This window comes from Balaenoptera physalus, assembly GCF_965194825.1.
Source record: "Balaenoptera physalus genome assembly, chromosome: 5".
Classification (NCBI taxonomy): Eukaryota; Metazoa; Chordata; class Mammalia; order Artiodactyla; family Balaenopteridae; genus Balaenoptera; species Balaenoptera physalus.
Genome location: NC_138884.1, coordinates 11,373,414 through 11,392,675, shown reverse-complemented (window position 1 = coordinate 11,392,675; position 19,262 = coordinate 11,373,414). Strand labels below are relative to the sequence as shown.

General features: G+C 34.4%; 1 protein-coding gene across 10 annotated transcripts in view; it reads right to left on the bottom strand.

Annotated features, from left to right (window-relative positions):
- Window positions 1-19,262, bottom strand: part of CCSER1 (coiled-coil serine rich protein 1) — a 1,319,150-nt gene that overhangs the window by 835,786 nt on the left and 464,102 nt on the right. For all 10 annotated transcript variants that reach the window (XM_082461691.1, XM_082461685.1, XM_082461686.1 and 7 more), the window contains exon 6: window positions 17,079-17,286. In XM_082461691.1, coding sequence (XP_082317817.1) covers window positions 17,079-17,286 — 208 coding nt within the window. The remainder of the gene's footprint in view (window positions 1-17,078; window positions 17,287-19,262) is intronic.

The following is a 19,262-nucleotide window of genomic DNA, read 5'->3' as shown; positions in this document are numbered from 1 at the left end:
CATTCCTGGTACCTTTTTTTTTTTTTTTTTACTATAAGGACACCAGTCATATGGGACTAGGGCCCCATCCTTTTGACCTCATATAATTGTAATTACTTCTTTAAAGCCCCTATCTCCAAATAGAGTCACACTGAGGATTACAGCTTCAATATATAAATTCTGGGGATCTGTCTCTTGAACTGTGAGTGACACCCATAGAGACTCCAGGGTCTAAGCTTGATTTTATTTTGTAAACATAAGAACACTGCATACCTCTCTCTTGAGGGCAAGTCCTGACTACCCTCCTTCCTTCTATCCTTCCTTTCTTCTTCCTTTCATTATTTCTTTTTGCAGCTTCAGAGACTGTTATTCAGTGAATATTTGTGGAAAAAACTGAACAGAAGACTGTGAGTCTATGTATAAATTGAATTAAAGGGCCTATAAAATAAAATGCCACATAATAATCTAATATTGAACTTAAAAAAGCAGCGAGTCATTAAAAAATAAATCCCCTTAAGAAATGGAGGTGCAATTAAAATATCATAAAAAATACCTTATTTTAAAAGTGTTTTCCCATTTAAATTTTAAATGCAGGCATGATTATTTCTTTTTTACTAAAATATCACCTATTTGCGCTTCCCTGGCGGTCCAGTGGTTAAGACTCTGCATTTCTAATGCAGGGGGTGTGGGTTCGATCCTTGGTCTGGGAACTAAGATCCCACATGCTGCGTGGTGCAGCCAAAAATAAATAAATAAAATAAAATAAAGTATCACCTATCACAAGCCAAATAACAGTGGTTATTACTCACTGATTGATAAGTTTCTTTATTCATCCAGATTTCTTACTATCTTGAACTTCCTTCACTTCCTAAACTCTTAGGAGAAATGACAAGGTCCATTTGAACTTGTCCTAATGAAGTGTAAAATAAACTATATCTGAATTTTCCTTTTTATTTTCCTATGCCCCATCCTACAATCAGTGCTACTTTAAAGAAATATTTTGTTTACATTTGGGAATATCAATACTGTTTTTAAAATTGTCACAAATGGATCCTATTTTTCACAATGATTTATCATTACTGAGTATTCACTGCATTTCATTCACATTATTTACCTTACAAATACACAGCACACTTTTGGGAAAAAAGCCATGATAGTTTGTGTTCTGATGTTTTGTTTTAATTTTCAGGGCAGAGTATAAAGAGCATTTCTAAGAAGTTCAACATAGTAACACTTGCTAAACTGATCAATATCACTGATGTCTACAAAATCCTGTTAAAGATAATAAATATAGTCGCATGTAACTATCTGAGAAAAACAAAAACAAAAACACTACAGAATTAGTAGAGTTACTCCTCAAACACAAACAGGAGTAGAGTTCTGGCTCCCGTCCATGTCTCACCCTCAGTAATCTTACAGAAAAATGTTCTGTAGAGCTTGTGGCAGGCAGTCAACTTGACTCACGTTCTACATAGTGTAAAAGCCTCACGTAAGTTTATAATCAGGAGAATAGTTGTTAAGCTACCAGGAACAGCTACAGGAATGATGGTGTTAAGGAAAAGAATTCTCATTACAATAAGATAAGTGAGGATTTCATTTTTTTTTTTAACATCTTTATTGGAGTATAATTGCTTTACAATGGTGTGTTAGTTGCTGCTGTATAACAAAGTGAATCAGCTATATGTATAACAAATATCCCCGTATCACCTCCCTCTTGAGCCTCCCTCCCACCCCTCTAGGTGGTCCCAAAGCACCGAGATGATCTCCCTGTGCTATAAGGCTGCTTCCCACTAGCTATCTTACATTTGATAGTGTATATATGTCCGTGCCACTCTCTCACTTCGTCCCAGCTTACCCTTCCCCCTCTCCGTGTCCTCAAGTCCATTCTCTATGTCTGCATCTTTATTCCTGTCCTGCCCCTAGTTCTTCAGAACCTTTTTTTTTTTTTTTTAGATTCCATATATATGTGTTAGCATACGGTATTTGTTTTTCTCTTTCTGACTTACTTCACTCTGTATGACAGACTCTAGGTCCATCCACCTCACTACAAATAACTCAATTTCATTTCTTTTTATGGCTGAGTAATATTCCATTGTATATATGTGCCACGTCTTCTTTAAAGCTAAATGCTTATTATCCAATGACCAGGATTTCAGTTTGATGGGGGGATGAATGATGAGCTGAGAGACTGTGAATATCTGAGGCACTGATGGAAAAACACCATTCCTCTTGGGCTGTGATTTACAAAGAAAAGGATGTGTGTGGCGGGGTAGGGAGGAGGAGGAAAGGACGGGAAATCGTAAGTCCTGTGTGAGGAGATACTTTATGAGATTTAAAGTGGGGCCCAGGTCACTCCTGCTCTGTTTGGTCAAACAAACCAAGAATTCCCTGAAGGTAGTAAAAATATATGAAATGTCTGAAGGCTAATATAAAAGACAGGGAGGGGTGGGTCCTTAGAAGGTAATCTATTCAAGTGATTCTAGTGAAGAAAGCCGGTAAGAGATGATAATAGGATACCAAGAAATTACTCAGAAGTAAGACTGTGAATGCAGACATATGCCCTCATGTGTCTTTTATGAGCATCCTGTTATTTTTTGCAAGGTTTTAAGGATCTTTCAATAGGACCAAATCCAATTTGCCAGGGAAGAAGCAAATAGATGACAACTACACAGTTAGGGCATTTGCCTTTTGGACATATTTTTAAGACACTTTCCAACCCTGCCTCTCAACCACAACACATACAAATACATTATACGCAACAACCCCCAACACACCTACACACCTGTGCACATGCACACACATGTGTGGGCACACACACAGCTGGCATCCTGGTACCTTTTCTGTTCTCTAATATCGCAATATTCTCAAATCCACACTTGAACTAGTACATCATGCGACTATCTTTCAACAATGAGTTCTTATATTTGTTGTATGGACAGAGATGTAGATGGTATCTGCAGGATTTTTGCTCCCCAAATCAATGCCAGCAGTCCACAGAGTTATATGTATCCACAATATTAAGTGCTTTTTTGCCCACTATTCATTACCAAAAAAATGGTTCCCTTTTCTGAAGGTTTCTTGAGAGAAAAAAATGCAGCTCTGGTAGGTACTAAACAATTTGCCAGTAAGATAGATAGTCTTGGATGTCAACTAAGTAAAGAGAAATGTCCGGAAGAAACAATTCAAGAATATTTATAGGTTACAATTATCTCTCCAGTGGCAGTTAAATTTGACATAGCATCTGCCAAGTCCTTAAACAAAATAATTTTTTTCAAGACTGTGTAGTAAATGAGGAAGCATAGTAATATTAGAAAATGGGTCTTTAATATTCAGAATAGCCTTAGGTTTCATAAGCAATAGAGGCATATTGGGACACAGAACTTTCAGCAGATACTGAATTAGACCACACTTTAAATTTAACTACGTGTCCAAACCACGGTAGATGTTCCAAGAGTTACATGAAACAGAGCAATATGCTGACTGCGAGCTTTTTGCAAAGCCCTAAATAAGAAATAAATATCATAATATAACTAAGGTAACTGTGAATTATATTAAATTTCATCCTAGATTACATTATTAAAATAATATTTTAAATCATAAGTTTATATCTAGACAAAGCGCCACCTTAAGGAAAAGCAGAATTGTTTGGGGGAAGATAGAGATGAATTAAAATGATATCTTAGCTGCAAACAGAAGCTAAGAAAATCACTTCTATAAAATAGACTCCCTTGCAAGAAAATGATTTTAAAACAGACTTTAGGGGCTTCCCTGGTGGCGCAGTGGTTGAGAATCTGCCTGCTAATGCAGGGGACACGGGTTCGAGCCCTGGTCTGGGAGGATCCCACATGCCGCGGAGCAACTAGGCCCGTGGGCCACAATTGCTGAGCCTGCGCGTCTGGAGCCTGTGCTCTGCGGCAAGAGAGGCCGCGATGGTGAGAGGCCCGCGCACCGCGATGAGGAGTGGCTCCCACTTGCCTCAGCTGGAGAGAGTCCTCGCACGGAGGCGAAGACCCAGCACAGCCATGGATAAATAAATAAATGAATAAAAATGAAAAAAAAAAAAAAAGATTCCACAAATTAACATTGCCAGCAGTGATGTGTGAATAGAATGTCTATTTCCCCACATTCATGTGAAGGAAGTATTTGAAATTAAAAAAAAAAAAAAAAAAAAAAGAAATAGGAACACCAAAATCAAGGGCCAGTTCTAAAGGAAATAAGAATCATGGAAGTGCTATGAAGTTGGAATCAAATCTCAATCTGGGTAACAAGTTGAGAAGTAATGTTAGAATATATTTTTTAAAAGGGGGGGAAGAGAAGAGAACTAATATTTATTTAGACCTTTAGACCTACCAGATACAATTTAAATCTAATTTTCACAATAAAATTTATAAGAATTTTTATCCTATTATTCTATATGTGGAAACCTAATGCTTATCAAAGAAACTGAATAAAATAGAATAAAATAACATTGCTGAATTGTAGATCTAAGCAAGATGTGAATTCAGGTTTTGCCTAATGCTAGATCCATGATCATTTTATGTCACTAGTGGTCCTCAGACTTTGTGATAATAAAATAATACCTAATACAAATTGAACATTTGATATGTGTCCAACACTGTTCCATGCATTTAAAACATATTAACATATTTAATATTCTCAACACACTTAAGTGATATGTTAATATTATTATCTTCAGGGTTTAACTTGCCTAGGATCACTGAGCTAGTAAGTAAAGAGATGGGATATAGACTGTATATTCTGGCTCCTTAAACTAATGCTCTTAACTACACAGTGCCTTGAAGTAGTATCATGATACCTCTCTCTTAAGTAGTATGGGATGACAGGCCCAGAACAAGAACCAAATCTGGTCCACTGCCTATTTTTGTAAATAAAGTTTTATAGGACTCTAGCTATGCTCATTTGTTTACATCATATATCTGCTTTCTTACTACTACTTAATTGAGTTGTTGCAATACAGTCTATATGGCCAGGACTTTACAGAAAGACTTTGCTGACCCCTAATGAAGGCCATGGATAACAAAACAATATTTGTCTATTTTTGAGGTAAGTGAATAAAATCTTTCATAATAATTCATTATTCTTTTTAAACTCCTCATCTCCTCTTACTTACAGAAGCTCATCTAACCAAGAGAACAAGACAAATATATCTATTTGCTGTCACATGCATTTGTCATAAATATGAGTTATTTTGATTTTATTAATAGCCCACTATACAGAGCTTATTTCACTTTAAAAGACAGTAACAGAAAATAATCTATTTAAACTACAATACTTGAAATAGTAAACATCTGTATTCCTATTAGTAAATTTATATTAAAAGTCAATACTAGTTTTCTCAAGTTTTCATTTTCATCAAGGTTAAAATGAAATAGTTAAGGAATAACTGTCCTGCATCTAAATGAGTCACTGGATGTTAAAACGCCTTTGCTAATCTGTAAACATGTGAACACTTTACAGTTTATGTTACTCCTAAGCAACTGCATTATGTTGTCTGAATTTGTAACACCATCTTTTATACACTCGGCGATTAAAAATAGGCATTTTCACTGTAGTTAAATATGCCTTTGTTTCTGATTTTCAAACCTGAATAAAACACCGTTTCTGTAAAAGTGTGTCTCAGAGGAACACAATCGCAGGCTGTCCACGGCATCATTTGCTTAAATGGCTCTCCGCTCTCTCCTTCCCTCCCCCACCAGAAGCACTGACCACACTAAGCATCCCCTGGGGATCCTGCAGGGCGCCATCTGCTGTATATCTGCTATGTTGCAGCCTGAAATTCTTGATGTGAGATTTAGCCCATCACATCACACAATAGTATGTGAGTTGTATTACAACTGAGACATTAATGCTGGATGCAAGAAGAAAATTAAAAGTTAAACATGCATAGCAGAACCATATTAGTGGTTATTTGATTAATTATTGAATATGATTATAACACAAATAACCACATCATTCAGGTACAATGAGGGTGGCGGTTATTGTTAATACAGGGTTGTAGTTTGTTTTTAATAAGTAATAAAATAATACACATGACTGGCAGATTATGTAAGTACTCATACCAGGAAAGAATTCTCTGCCTGATTGTTATACCCTTTCTCACACTGATCCCACTTCGTTTTTAGTTTGACATTAAATAAATACCAAATGATACACTGATGGCAAAGGAGTAGCCAAAATATTTCTGCAACTTTCATGGGAAGAGAAATACAGAGGAAAACAGCATTGTAGGGGATGGAGTTGGTGTAGAGGGACCCACTCAGAGTACACACAATTTGCGAAGACTGAGTTTTTTAAGGCAACGTTACATATATAAGAAAATATTATGTATATGTAATGATTTTGACAGAAACACATAAGAAAATATACCATGAATATAAAATAAATATCTGCCTTAATTGCACATGTCTACCCCTCCTCAATCACTACCTCTACACATGTAATCTTACCTTGACTACCATGTTTAACATCCCCATACTTTAAAAAATATATATTCTTTAATAATATTTAATAATTATTTAGCTTTGCATATTTTTAAACTCTATATTCTGTATGAATTTATCTGTGACTTGGTTTTTGTGTTGAAAACACTCTTTGTGGGACATGATGATACGTGAACATAAAGCATTCTATTACATGAATATACCCGGAGGGAGAGTAACTTGGTACGAGAACTTTGGAAAAACTTTGATATTATCTAGTAGTTTTGAACATGCACTTACGTAGTAATTCTGCTTCTGAGAGAGACCCGATTCTCATGGATTCTCACTTTGCCCAAAGTCATATGTACCTACTGAGATCTGATCAAATTTGAGCAGTCTGTCGTAGTACAGACTAGTATATTGTGATCACTGTATTAGATTGCCTCTGCAGTATAAATAACAACTTTAGCTAATAGAAGTAATACTCTTTAAAGAAAAAAATAATACCTCAGTATGGAGGGTACTCATGGAAGATGAACGTTTGGTCATCATTATTAATTAACCTAATACAATTTATAATATCCTTCCAAAACTAAGACATGTCTTACCTTAAAACAATTTTAAAAATTCGTTCAGGGCATGTATTATTCATTTTCACATCCTTCAAATTCATAGACCAATGATTTACAAAGAAATAAACCAATAATTTAATAACTGAGAACAAGCTGGAAATAGTTACTATTTCTATTTTAGGCTTTAGCTTTATAAATTAATACTTTGTATAGGTTGTTTTACATATTGAAATTTCTAAAGCCTGGGTAATATGCTTTTGGAATTAATCAGTAGATTGACAAATCCACTGACTGTTTATCTTTTCTTATCATATTTACTTCTCAGCATCATTCCTCAAGTTGGCGTTCTTAAAGTAACGTTTTCCCTTGCTTCTTGATATTACTCTTGGTATTCTTCCCATCTCATTGGACACTCTTCTTCTTTTTTTTTTTTTAAACTTTCTGATCATTTAATGTTGGAGCTTCCCACCCTGGTTTTAGGTACAAGTTCTCTCTTCCATAGCTTTAAACAGAATGTATATAATCATGAATACTCAATCTATATTTTTAGCCCTGATCTTTCTGGGTTTGCAGACACATTAATTCAAATTTCTATTTGACAAGTACACTTGCATGTCTAAATAAGCATCTCAACCTCAACCTGGCCAAAAGAAAACTCTTGTTTCCTTCCTGTCTCACACAGGTCAACCCTCTCCTAGTCTTCCCAGTCTCAGAAAATGGCAATAATGTCTGCCTAGTACTCGAAGAACAACTCTCAGTCGCCCTTGCTTCTTCTCTTGCTATCACCACCCAATTCCAATTCATAGCAGTGGCTGCTGACATTACTTCCAAAATAAGTCACACATCTTTTCCCTTCTCTCTGTCTCAACTGCTACTACCATGGTCTGTCATCATTATTTCTCACTTGGAAAAAAACTTTCTTACGTATTGACTGTCAACAGGAAATTCAATTGACATGTAGTAGTTCTTTAGCCAAGGAATGTCAGGTCAAATGTGCTAGCACAACTGAATGCCCAGAAAAACATAAATGACAACAATATTTCCACTTTCAGCTTCAGCTAGTAATAGCCTTTATTAACAATTATTAATATTGAGTTATTATTCAATAAATACAACATATTGTCCTATTCAAAACATTTACTGGTTGTATTTCCAAGTTTAAGAAATCTCAAATATTCTACCTTGCTTGAAACGGTCAGTATTAATCACACAAATGAATGAGATCATTGCAGCAGCTCCTGTTCAAGGGTACTTAAACCCACACTCTCACTGTGATAACTTGTTATATACATTTTACTGTTTAACTGGCTCTATGAAATAGTTGGTAAACGTTGCATATTATAAAATAGAGACTCAAAAACCTTAATCAACTTGTAGCAGCTATTAAGCAGCAGAAGTGAGAATCACACTTAGATCTCAATGGTTTTAAACACTGTAATTTTTACCACTCTAATATACCTCCTCTAGTGGGACTTTGTGGGTGAAATGGGATTAAGGATTCGGGAAGAATTTTTCTCTACCTTCTCTAATCTCTCTCAGAGGACTGTTGAAAGTTAAGGTTGCTTACATAGCAAAAGAGTCATGGAAATATACTTCCCTCCCCTTCTTATCTATTTTCCAGATCAAGCTTATAGCCTCATAAAAAGCCAAGCCTCAGGTAGGTAGAGTATTCTTACTCGGAAACCTATCTCTTCTCAATGAATCTAAGTTATGCCATTATCTAAACTAGAGGTTTCTTCAGGGAGTATACAGGCGATGTATTGCTTTGTATGAAGAAAGGGTTCTATATATATATATATATATATATATATATATATATATATTTTTTTTTTTTTAAAGAATGTGGCACATTCTGAAATTGTCCGAAATTTCTCACATCTTTATTATTTTTTTTTTAATTCACGTTCTTTTATTTATTTATTTATTTATTTATTTATGACTGTGTTGAGTCTTCGTTTCTGTGCGAGGGCTTTCTCTAGTTGCAGCAAGTGGGGACCACTCTTCATCGCGGTGCGCGGGCCTCTCACCATCGCGGCCTCTCTTGTTGCGGAGCACAGGCTCCAGACGCGCAGGCTCAGTAATTGTGGCTCACGGGCCCAGTTGCTCCGTGGCATGTGGGATCTTCCCAGACCAGGGCTCGAACCCGTGTCCCCTGCATTGGCAGGCAGACTCTCAGTCACTGCGCCACCAGGGAAGCCCATATATATATATTTTTTTAACTTATGTTATTCTAAAATTGAGAAGAAAATTAAGCTCCAATAACAACTGGTAAGAAGTGACAATAGTGCCCTAACTTAGTCTACGTGATAAATGGTCAGAGTTCACTTACAGGTCTTCCAAGGGAAGAAGAGAAATTCCACAACATGGAAGCACTGACAGTGGTGCTATCAGTTATGTGATGACATTCCACGTGTTGTCATATTAAGTGTACAATTTGATAAGCTTTGGTAAAAATGTAAATTCATGCAACAAACTCTACCAATCCAGATGTAAACATTTTTTATCACCTTATAAATTTATTTACTAGAGGCAGAGCTACTCTGAAAGGTGAAAACTAGTGCTGCAGAGAACCCAGTTCAATCAGACGAAAGGTGCCGTTAGGGTGTGTAGATGCTCTCAACCAAACTATTAAAATTTTAAAGGCTTAAAGGCGTTGTCCATCAGCTATTTCAAGTTAAAGAAGAGCTTGGGGGCTTCCCTGGTGGCGCAGTGGTTGAGAATCTGCCTGCCAATGCAGGGCACACGGGTTCGAGTCCTGGTCTGGGAAGATCCCACATGCCACGGAGCAACTGGGCCCGTGAGCCACAATTACTGAGCCTGCGCGTCTGGAGCCTGTGCTCCGCAACAAGAGAGGCCGCGATAGTGAGAGGCTCGCGCATCGCGATGAAGAGTGGCCCCCACTTGCCGCAACTAGAGAAAGCCCTCGCACAGAAACGAAGACCCAACACAGCCATAAATAAAAAATAAATAAATAAAAAAAAATTTAAAAAAAAAAAAAAAAAAAAAGAAGAGCTTATCTTGAAGAGATTAATGGGTGTGGCTTTTGTCTAATGGAGTGAATCCCTAATAAAGTTCACAGAGATCTAAAAAGAAATTTAAGAGTTATATTCACAGAAACACTTTACAGTTTCGAATTAAAGGGACAGAGACAGTACAAAATTAAAAGAGGCCTTTGGATACCAATGTAGGCAAACACAAATAAGGATGAGAAAACTATTCAGCTGCAAACATGTGCTAATGTTATAATAAAAGAAAGGATGACTTGAAGGGTAGGACCAAGAGTACAAAGGGTGGAACTAAAAGCCAAGGAGAATTATTCTCAGGCTTTGAGTCCTAATCAAGGACTACTAACCTGTGCATTAGTTCACAGGTCTTCAAATGGAGAACTGTACTTTGGTTGCTGTACTTAAGGCTTATCTAAAACTGCACATGTTTTACCTAATGAGATTCTGTGCTTTGAACTGATGCTGTCATAGAATGATACTTTGGGTGGCCTTGGGAGGGGGTAAGTATATTTTGGACTGTGAGAGATGGATCTCTGGGGGCCAAAAGGTGGACTATGGTGGCTTGGATAAGAAGGGCCACTATGTTCTTCACTTCGTGGTACCCAGGCCTTTGTATAGTGCCCTCTCACACTGAATCAAGATTGGTCTTTGCGACCAATACAGTTTACAAAAGTGATGGTATGTTACTTCCAAGATTACGTTATAGAAGATATCATTTATTTCCTCTTATGCTCTTTCTCTTGGATTGCATACTCTGGGGGAAGCCAGCTGCCATGTCACACAATGAAGAGGTCCACATGGTGAGGCACTGAGGCTCTGACCACCTGTAGTAAAAAACTGAACCTTCCTGCCACATTACATTAATCCTCAAGCCCAGTCAAACTTTCACCTGACTGCAGTTATGGCTGACGTCTCAAGTGCAGCCTCACGAAAGGCCTTCAGCCAGAAGCAGTATGTAAACTGCTCTCAAATTCCTGACCACAAAAACTATGAGACAGCAAATGTCTGTTTTAGTCCACTAGATAATTTGCTATGGAACAATACATAATTTAATTATAAACTTCTATCTTTGTATCCTTTGACCTTGCTAAATTCACTTATTATTCCTACTAGGCTTGTCATTAACTTTCTTGTTGATTCCTTAGGGATATCTATACAAACATCTTGCAACTTCGGATACAGGTAGTTTTATCTTTTCTTTCCAATATTTATGCTTTTAATGCTTTTTCTTGCCTATTTTTAGCTAGAACCTCCAGCACAATGTTCATTAAAAGTGGGGAGAGTGGACATTCTTGCTTTGCTAATAGTATTAGAAGCTTCCGTTTTACCTCATTAAGTATGGGTATTAGCTGTAGGGATAGGAGTTCCCTTCTACTACCACTGTGTTCAGTTTTTCTCTCTTTTAACCATAAATTGATGTTTGATTTTTTCAAATGTTTTCTTCACCTATGAATATGCTCATGTACTTTTTCTTTTTTTTAGTTTAGTACTATAGTGAATCGCACTGACTGGTTTTTGAATGCTAAACAAACCTTGCACTCTTGCAATAGAACCAAATAGGCCATTGTATATTTTTATATTGCCCATTTTATTTACTAATTTAAAAGACTTTTGCATCCCTCTTTCTCTCTCTCTCCATATATATATATATATATATATATATATATATATATATATGAGAAATTTTCCTGTGATTTCATTTTACTTATAAAGATTTTGCCAGGTTATTATAATAGTCCTATGTCTGCCACACCAAACAGTTGAGAAGCATATCTTGTTTCTCTATTTCCTAAACTTTTTTGCATAATATTAGTTTTAAGTCTTTCTTAAATATTTGTCAGAATGCACCAGTGAAACCTCCTGGACTTAGATTTTCTTTATGGGGATCATTTTCTCTTTTTTAATAATAAAATATATCCCTTTAATAGAAATTGGACTACTCTGATTTTTAATTTCTTCTTGTGTCATTATGGAAAGTTGTATTTTACAAGGGATTTGTGATTTTCATCCAAATTGTCATATTTATTGCCATACTATTGTTTATAACATTTCCTTATTATCCTTTTAATTCCCATAAGATTTGTAGTGATTATTTCTCCCAGCAGTTCATTGCTGATATTAGTAATTTGTATTTCTTATTTTCTTTTTTTCCTCTACAGTCTTTTTTCTTTTTTAACTTCTCAAAGAACCAATTTGAGCCCTTCGTAAATTTTCTATTATTTGTCTGTTTTCATTTTATTAATTTTGTTTTTTATATTTATTTCTATTACTTCCTTGGGGTTTAATTTGCCATTATTTTCTAGCTTCTTAAGGAGAAAATTAGTTATTAATTATGGCACTTTATTACTTTAAATATAAACTTTTAAAGTTATACATTTCCCTCCAAGCATGGTTTCAACTATATCCCATGAATTTTGTTTTATTCTATTATTATTACCATCTCATTTGAAACACTTTAAAATTTCCCTGAGGTTTCTAAGTTGATCCATGGGGTATACTGAAGTTTGCTGTTTAATTTCAAAATATTTGATGTTTTTCTAGTTACTTGATTATTCATGATTTTTAATTTAATTCCACTGTTCTCAAAAAATGTATTACATAGATGTCTACATTTGAAATTTATTGAGATATTTCTCTGACCCAGCATATACTCTGTCTTGGTGATGTTCCACACGCACTGAAAAGCTGGTATAATTCTGTTATGTAAAAGTCAGTCATTACTAAAGAAGTTAAATATGTTGTTCAAATTTTCTGAAACTTTCCTGATTTTTAGTTCTTTTATCAGTTATTGAGAGAAGAGTTAAAATCTTCAACTATGATTGTGAAGTACCTACTTCTTCATTTAGTTCTGTCAGATTTTGCAACATATATTTACAAGTTACATACATAGGCCATCCACATGTATGGCTGTTATGTCTTCCTGATGAACTGACTCGTGTGTGTGTGTGTGTGTGTGTGTGCATGTGTGTGTTTTATTTTATTTTTTTTCACATCTTTATTGGAGTGTAAATGCTTTATAATGTTGTATTATCATTATGAAATGTAGCTCTTTGATTCTGGTGATACATCTTCTCTTTATATCTACCTGACATGGGTACAGCCACTCTAGTTTTCTTGCATTCGCAGTTTTTGTGGTGTATTTTTTTTTCCAATTTTTATCTTAAACAAATTTTTATGCAAGCAAAAAAGCATAAGGTAGGTAGCAGAAACTTGGAATTTTGTTATTTTCAAAAGATAAATATAAAGAGCAGTCTAATTATTATATTGTTATCTAGATTTACATGGGTAATTGCTTGTTTTTGGTGAATTTCCATACTTCATGACTCTCCACTGTTGCTTTTTCCTTCTGTAATTATCCATCGTCGGAGTTCCTATCCTACAGGCTTTTCATTTGCTTTTGAGATTTGCTGATAGGAAAATGTTAGTTTATAAGAATGTTGTCATAGATTTTGGAATCATTTCACCAAAATGTGCTAAAAGAAAAAAATCTTTAAGAAATCCCCACTATACAATGATTTATGGTGAAGTTCAAAACACTCCAAATTTTGTCATATATTTATGTATTGTATTTAAAAATAAAAGAAATAAGAAGTTTACATTTAAAATTATCCTTGAAAGTTTCCCAATATTATTTTTTAGAGATAATAAAATTAGTTCGAACTGCTAGCTTGTTGAGAAAAAAAGAAAAATGGGTAAGAGCTCTTTATTCAATGGCAAACCCAAATGTTTATGTCAACTACCTGAGCTTGTAAATGATATTGATTCTCGAACAAATAGTTCTCTGATTTTCAATAATCTAATTTTCTTGTTAGATTCGCCTGATCATATCAACATTTTTAAAATTTGTTTAACATTTATCTAACTTTAAAAAAATGTCTTATATGATTCAGGAAATTTGCTAGGAACATTTGTTAAATATAAATTAAAAAGGCAAGGGTGTTGGGTGGAGGAGCATTGCAAACAATCTTGGATAAACATTCTTATTAGCTGTTATCTTACTAGAAACTATGCACTGCACCTAAAATCCCTTCCCCGTAGTCTTCTTGGTCAGTTACTGTACAGTACAAACAAATTTTATAATAAGAGAATAACAAAAAGAGAACAAACTGAAACGAAACATCAAAACAAAAACTATTTCTGCAGATATTGTATCAAATATTTTCTTCTTTTACAGGTAATGGAGTTATGTGAAAAAGTTAACAAAGAAGGAAGAAAAATTTATATAGTTCTCCCTTGCTGCAGTCACTTCTTTTTTTAAATCATTAATATGAAAAAATAAAGTGACAACAGAATTTCTTAGGGCCCAAAGCCAGCCATTTTTTTTTTTTTTTTTTAAATAAAGGAATTGATATTTGGGGTTGTAATAGCAAATGATCTCCAAAGAAGGGGAATAAAAATGGCAGTGTGAGCTTCCATTCAGATTATTCACTCTTGACCTATCTCAGAATTAAAATCTAAGATGTCAACAGAGTAGCATTAGGAAAAATCTCAAATAGGAGTGGTTTCTAGTGTGATACACTAAACTCATTAATGACTTTTTTCATCTTAAAAATAAAATAATTGGGATCTTCTGCAGTTAAAAATGATCTGTAGTGGGAAGCAGCAGCATAGCACAGGGAGATCAGCTCGGTGCTTTGCAATGACCTAGAGGGGTGGGATAGGGAGGATAGGAGGGAGGCTCAAGAGGGAGGGGATATGGGGACATGTGTATGCATGTGGCTGATTTGCTTTGGTGTACAAGAGAAACCAACACAGTATTGTGAATCAATTATACTCCGATAAAGATCTATTAAAAGAAATTATCTGTATATACAGGAGGACTACTAAGCATCATAAAAATAAGTTAATAGAAATAAACTCTATTTGTCTATGTTAAAAAAGGTATTATTGATCTAAAATGAATAGCTGGAATTAAATTCAGCAATGAAATCTGAATTGCCATTTAAAAACTCATGGCTTCGAGAATATTTCAGTTTTCTTTAAAGGCATCTATTGTGAATATCTTTTTTCTAGAACAGATGTTAATGCTAATCATATAATAATATTGCTTTTCTTGCTGACCATAAACAGTAAGACCCCCTGATCTCTGAATGGGCTTAACAAACAGATGTAATTATTGTTCATTTTACATTAGCTTTAAAAGTCAATTCTCTTCAGTTTCTTCAAATACTCTTTAATGAAGAAAAACAGATAGAAATATAAAAACAATCTCAATATATTCTGAATATTGACTTTACAGTGAATATCACTGTGTATTTTTAAATTATAAAATCAAGTACCATAAGAAAGCCCCTTGACTCTTCCTGTCAGTTTTTCCTACTTCCTTTTACTTTTTTGATTTTTTAAAATTAAAATCCAGACCAAAGAGAGAGGTAGAAAACTGAATACTTGACTGTTACAGACTTTGAGATTAATATCTTTTACTATAACAGCTATTATTAAGTTTGCGTTGTTCAGAGAGGTTCAGACTACATGTCAAGCAAAAGGTCAGGAAGCCTGGACTAGTGCAGAAAGAAACACTTATGCTGTCGCTATAGAAACCATATAGTAATACGTATAGCGGTGTACTGGTAAATAGTTAACAACAGCTCTCCAAAATTTAAAAGCCCTACCTTGCATTGTTTGCCAATTTCTGTGGCATGATATTCCCATGTGGCTGATTTCAAGCTAACAAAGTGACATAAATGAATGTACAATTGGGAAATATGCACATTAGCTATTATATAGTATTTCTGCATATAGATCCAATAGATGTAAACAAGCTCACAAGTGTAATTAATAGTAAAATATAGTAAAGTTAGTAGGAAATGTAGAGTTTTGAGTACTGACTACCCTTTTAAAAATATAATTTGTTTCATTATAAGTGTATATAATTTAATTTTTTTAATGCCTGTGCTTAACTGTCAGCTCATAAAATTCCTGAAATTCTAACAATGATCATGTATAAGCACACCACTCCTACACACCACTGCATAGATTCTAGACACAAAGACCACCCCAGAGATATAAACTGGTATGGGATGCAGAGATCTCTTCCAGTTATTACTTTAATAGCTGACAGGAATACATGACTGGATGTCCCTAATAGTCTATGACAATCACTTCTCTTAAATTCCCTTCTCTCTCCCTGATTCAATTCTGGCCTCTAGTGGTAGCCACTAGTGTTGCTATTATTATTATCAGTGTTAGAAAAGGAAATATCAGTGGTCAACATTGTAAGTGAGTCATAATATACTACTCATACTAAATAGTTATATTTTTCTGTTCTCACACTATTCATTAACATCCCTTTTCAATAATGAGAAATCAGTTAAATGATAATAGGGCATGATAAAATGTCACTGAATTGAGAGTCAGAAATCTCAGGCTGTTGTTCTGAATTCACACCCACTGGAGGAAAGTCATTTAAAATTTTGGTCCCCTCATTTTACATCTTTGAAATAATAATGTTTACACTTTTTATAGAAATCCTCCAAAGAAAATAACTGTTGCAATTATAAAAATAAAACCATAACATACTTGAATCCTAAAGAATGGCTGATTCTTGACCATAAAGATGAAAGACTCCACTGCGTATTTTCCTGACTAGCTCATCATCTAACTGAGCATAGACTGAAAGAGGGCACCTGGAGTCAATGGGCAAAATCAATCAAACATTTAGATGAAATTTTACTAGATTAATTGTTATTGGAACAAAAATGACTAAATAAACTACTTTTATGGTATCATATAAAGTCTCAATATCATTAAAATGAAGTCCAGTTAATAGGTCTCTCAATAGCCTTTTAAAAACCTAACAGCTGATGCCCATTTCTCTTTATCTGACTTTTCCCAGACTAGGTATCAATTTATTCTTTTTTAATTCCTTCACAGAAGCTTAGAATTTTTGAGTTGAAGAGTACCTTATAAACCAGAACTACAAACCCTTCATTTGACATATGAGAAAGGCTAAGTTCCAAGAGGATACCTGACCTCTGCCCAGTGTTATGCAGTTAACTACTGATAGAAGCAGGGACTAACCAGGTCTACAGACTTCACTATCTACCAGCACTGAAAACATTAATCTTAGAGCAAACCATTACCTCTTGTAGAACTCTTTTCATCTTTAATAATAATGTCTTGACGGCTGTGCAGTCCTGTAGCATCAGTCTGAATGGCAGAGAATCGATGCCTCCATTTTCTTCCACACCTGGCAGGGGCCAATCTGCAGATGGACTGCTGGGCGTTCCCCTGATATGGGGACACCTGGCTTCCGGATCAATCTCTTTTGTTAATTTCAGGGAAAGGTTCCTAACAAGAAAAAAATGAACAAAAATTACTAGGTAGCATATTCAGAGCAGTATTTTCCAAGCTGTTGATCAATGTCAGTAGTGAGCTAGAAAAAAATTCCTTGTGACTCTCATTATTTCTTCACATTAGTCTTTGGAAATTCTGAAACTTTCTGTCAAAATTATGAAATGATTTGTCAATTTTATATGTAGCGGTAATAAGGTTCAATGACAATCACTATTTTAGAATGTGATTTTTTTCCCCAACTGGAATTTAATTTATACATGATAACAATGGGTTTACACTTATTTAACTCTTTTAAAAATGTTGAAAGTCAAAAGTAATCACTGAAAGAGAAATTTCATATAGAGATTTTCTGAAAATATGCTTAAAAATTAACTGGAAAGAAAAGATTAAGAAACCAAAACTTGGGATAAAATAATTTTAGTAATTATTATTTTAAATTACTAAATCAATCAATTGTGGATTCAACCATTTTGTGGATTAAGAAAGACTAGTATGAATAGGATTTTATGTGAAAATAGTAAAATAACTGAGAGATGCATAACTTCATATGTAATTAGCATGCTTATCAAATAATCATTAAATTTTTAGCATAGTAATATGTGGAAAAATAATACTTATTTTATTCTACTTGATATAAACAATTATTTTTAAATACTGCATTTTGAAAATAACTTAACACGCTTATATTGAAGGTATATATAAAGAAAAGATATTAAGATTAACAATTTTCCAAATGTGCCTATGAGGTAGATATAAAAATAGTATGAAAAGAGCAGCCTACGAAAATAGTCATTTTTAATGAGTTTTTATAAATTTGTTTCCATTCATTAAAACTAATGGGCCTATACAATAATGGCAATACTATAACATAGCTCAGGATATTTATGAAACTTATGCTCAATTTCAATAGCTTTTATGTATATTATTTACTGAAGTATATGACAAGGTCACTTGGCAACCTAAATTGAGAAAAAACAGCGTTGCCTTGGAGCCTGCCACCAAGGTCAGGCAAAGACACAAATAAAAAAAATATGTCCTTGGTTAATTTTATCCAAATCTGTTTATTCACAAATAGTATAACAATTTATAAAGTATCAGATAATTAACAAAGAAACACATTTTTGGATCACACAATTGTTTATTTGTCTCATGGGTATATTCATGATCACAATTGTTATTTGAAGTGATCATATTAATTACTATCGCCACTTTACATTTACAATGAAATAATAAATAAATAGTCATAGCTAACATTTTTTGAGGATTGACTGTGGGCCAAGTACTGTGCTAACCACTTCCTGTGTGTTAATTTATCCAAACCTTGAACAAAACCAAGAGGTAGCTATAATGAGTATCTTCATTTTACATATGAGAAAATAGGCCCAGATAAGTAATTCTTCTCAAATTTGAATAGCTATTAAGAAGTTGACCTGAGATGAACCAACCTAAGTACATAAGCAGGATAAGATTTTTTTTTCCTACTAGCCACTTAACATGCATATATATACAATAATAATTAATGTATCTCCTGTAGTCCTGTAAGGACTTCATATATGCTAAACCACTTAATACTCATACAACTCTTTGAGGTATTATAATACCCATTTCACAGTTGAGGGATTTGAATCTCAAAGAGGTTAAGGTACATGCTGATGGCAACATAGCAAACAAGCAACAGAGCTGAGATTTGAACGCAGGCAGTGCACTCGAGCTCTTAGTCACAAGATCCTGCATCTCATGTGAAAAACAAACAAGCAAATGAACAAAAACAAAAATTGAAAAAAAAAAACCATTCCTATAATTACACAAAGCATCATTTATATTTTCATTTTTAAAATATGTTTTCATGTGGCTTAATATCATCAAAACAAACAACCCAGTCAAAAAATGGGCAGAAGACCTAAATAGACATTTCTCCAAAGAAGACATACAGATGGCCAAGAGGCACATGAAAAGATGGTCAGCATCGC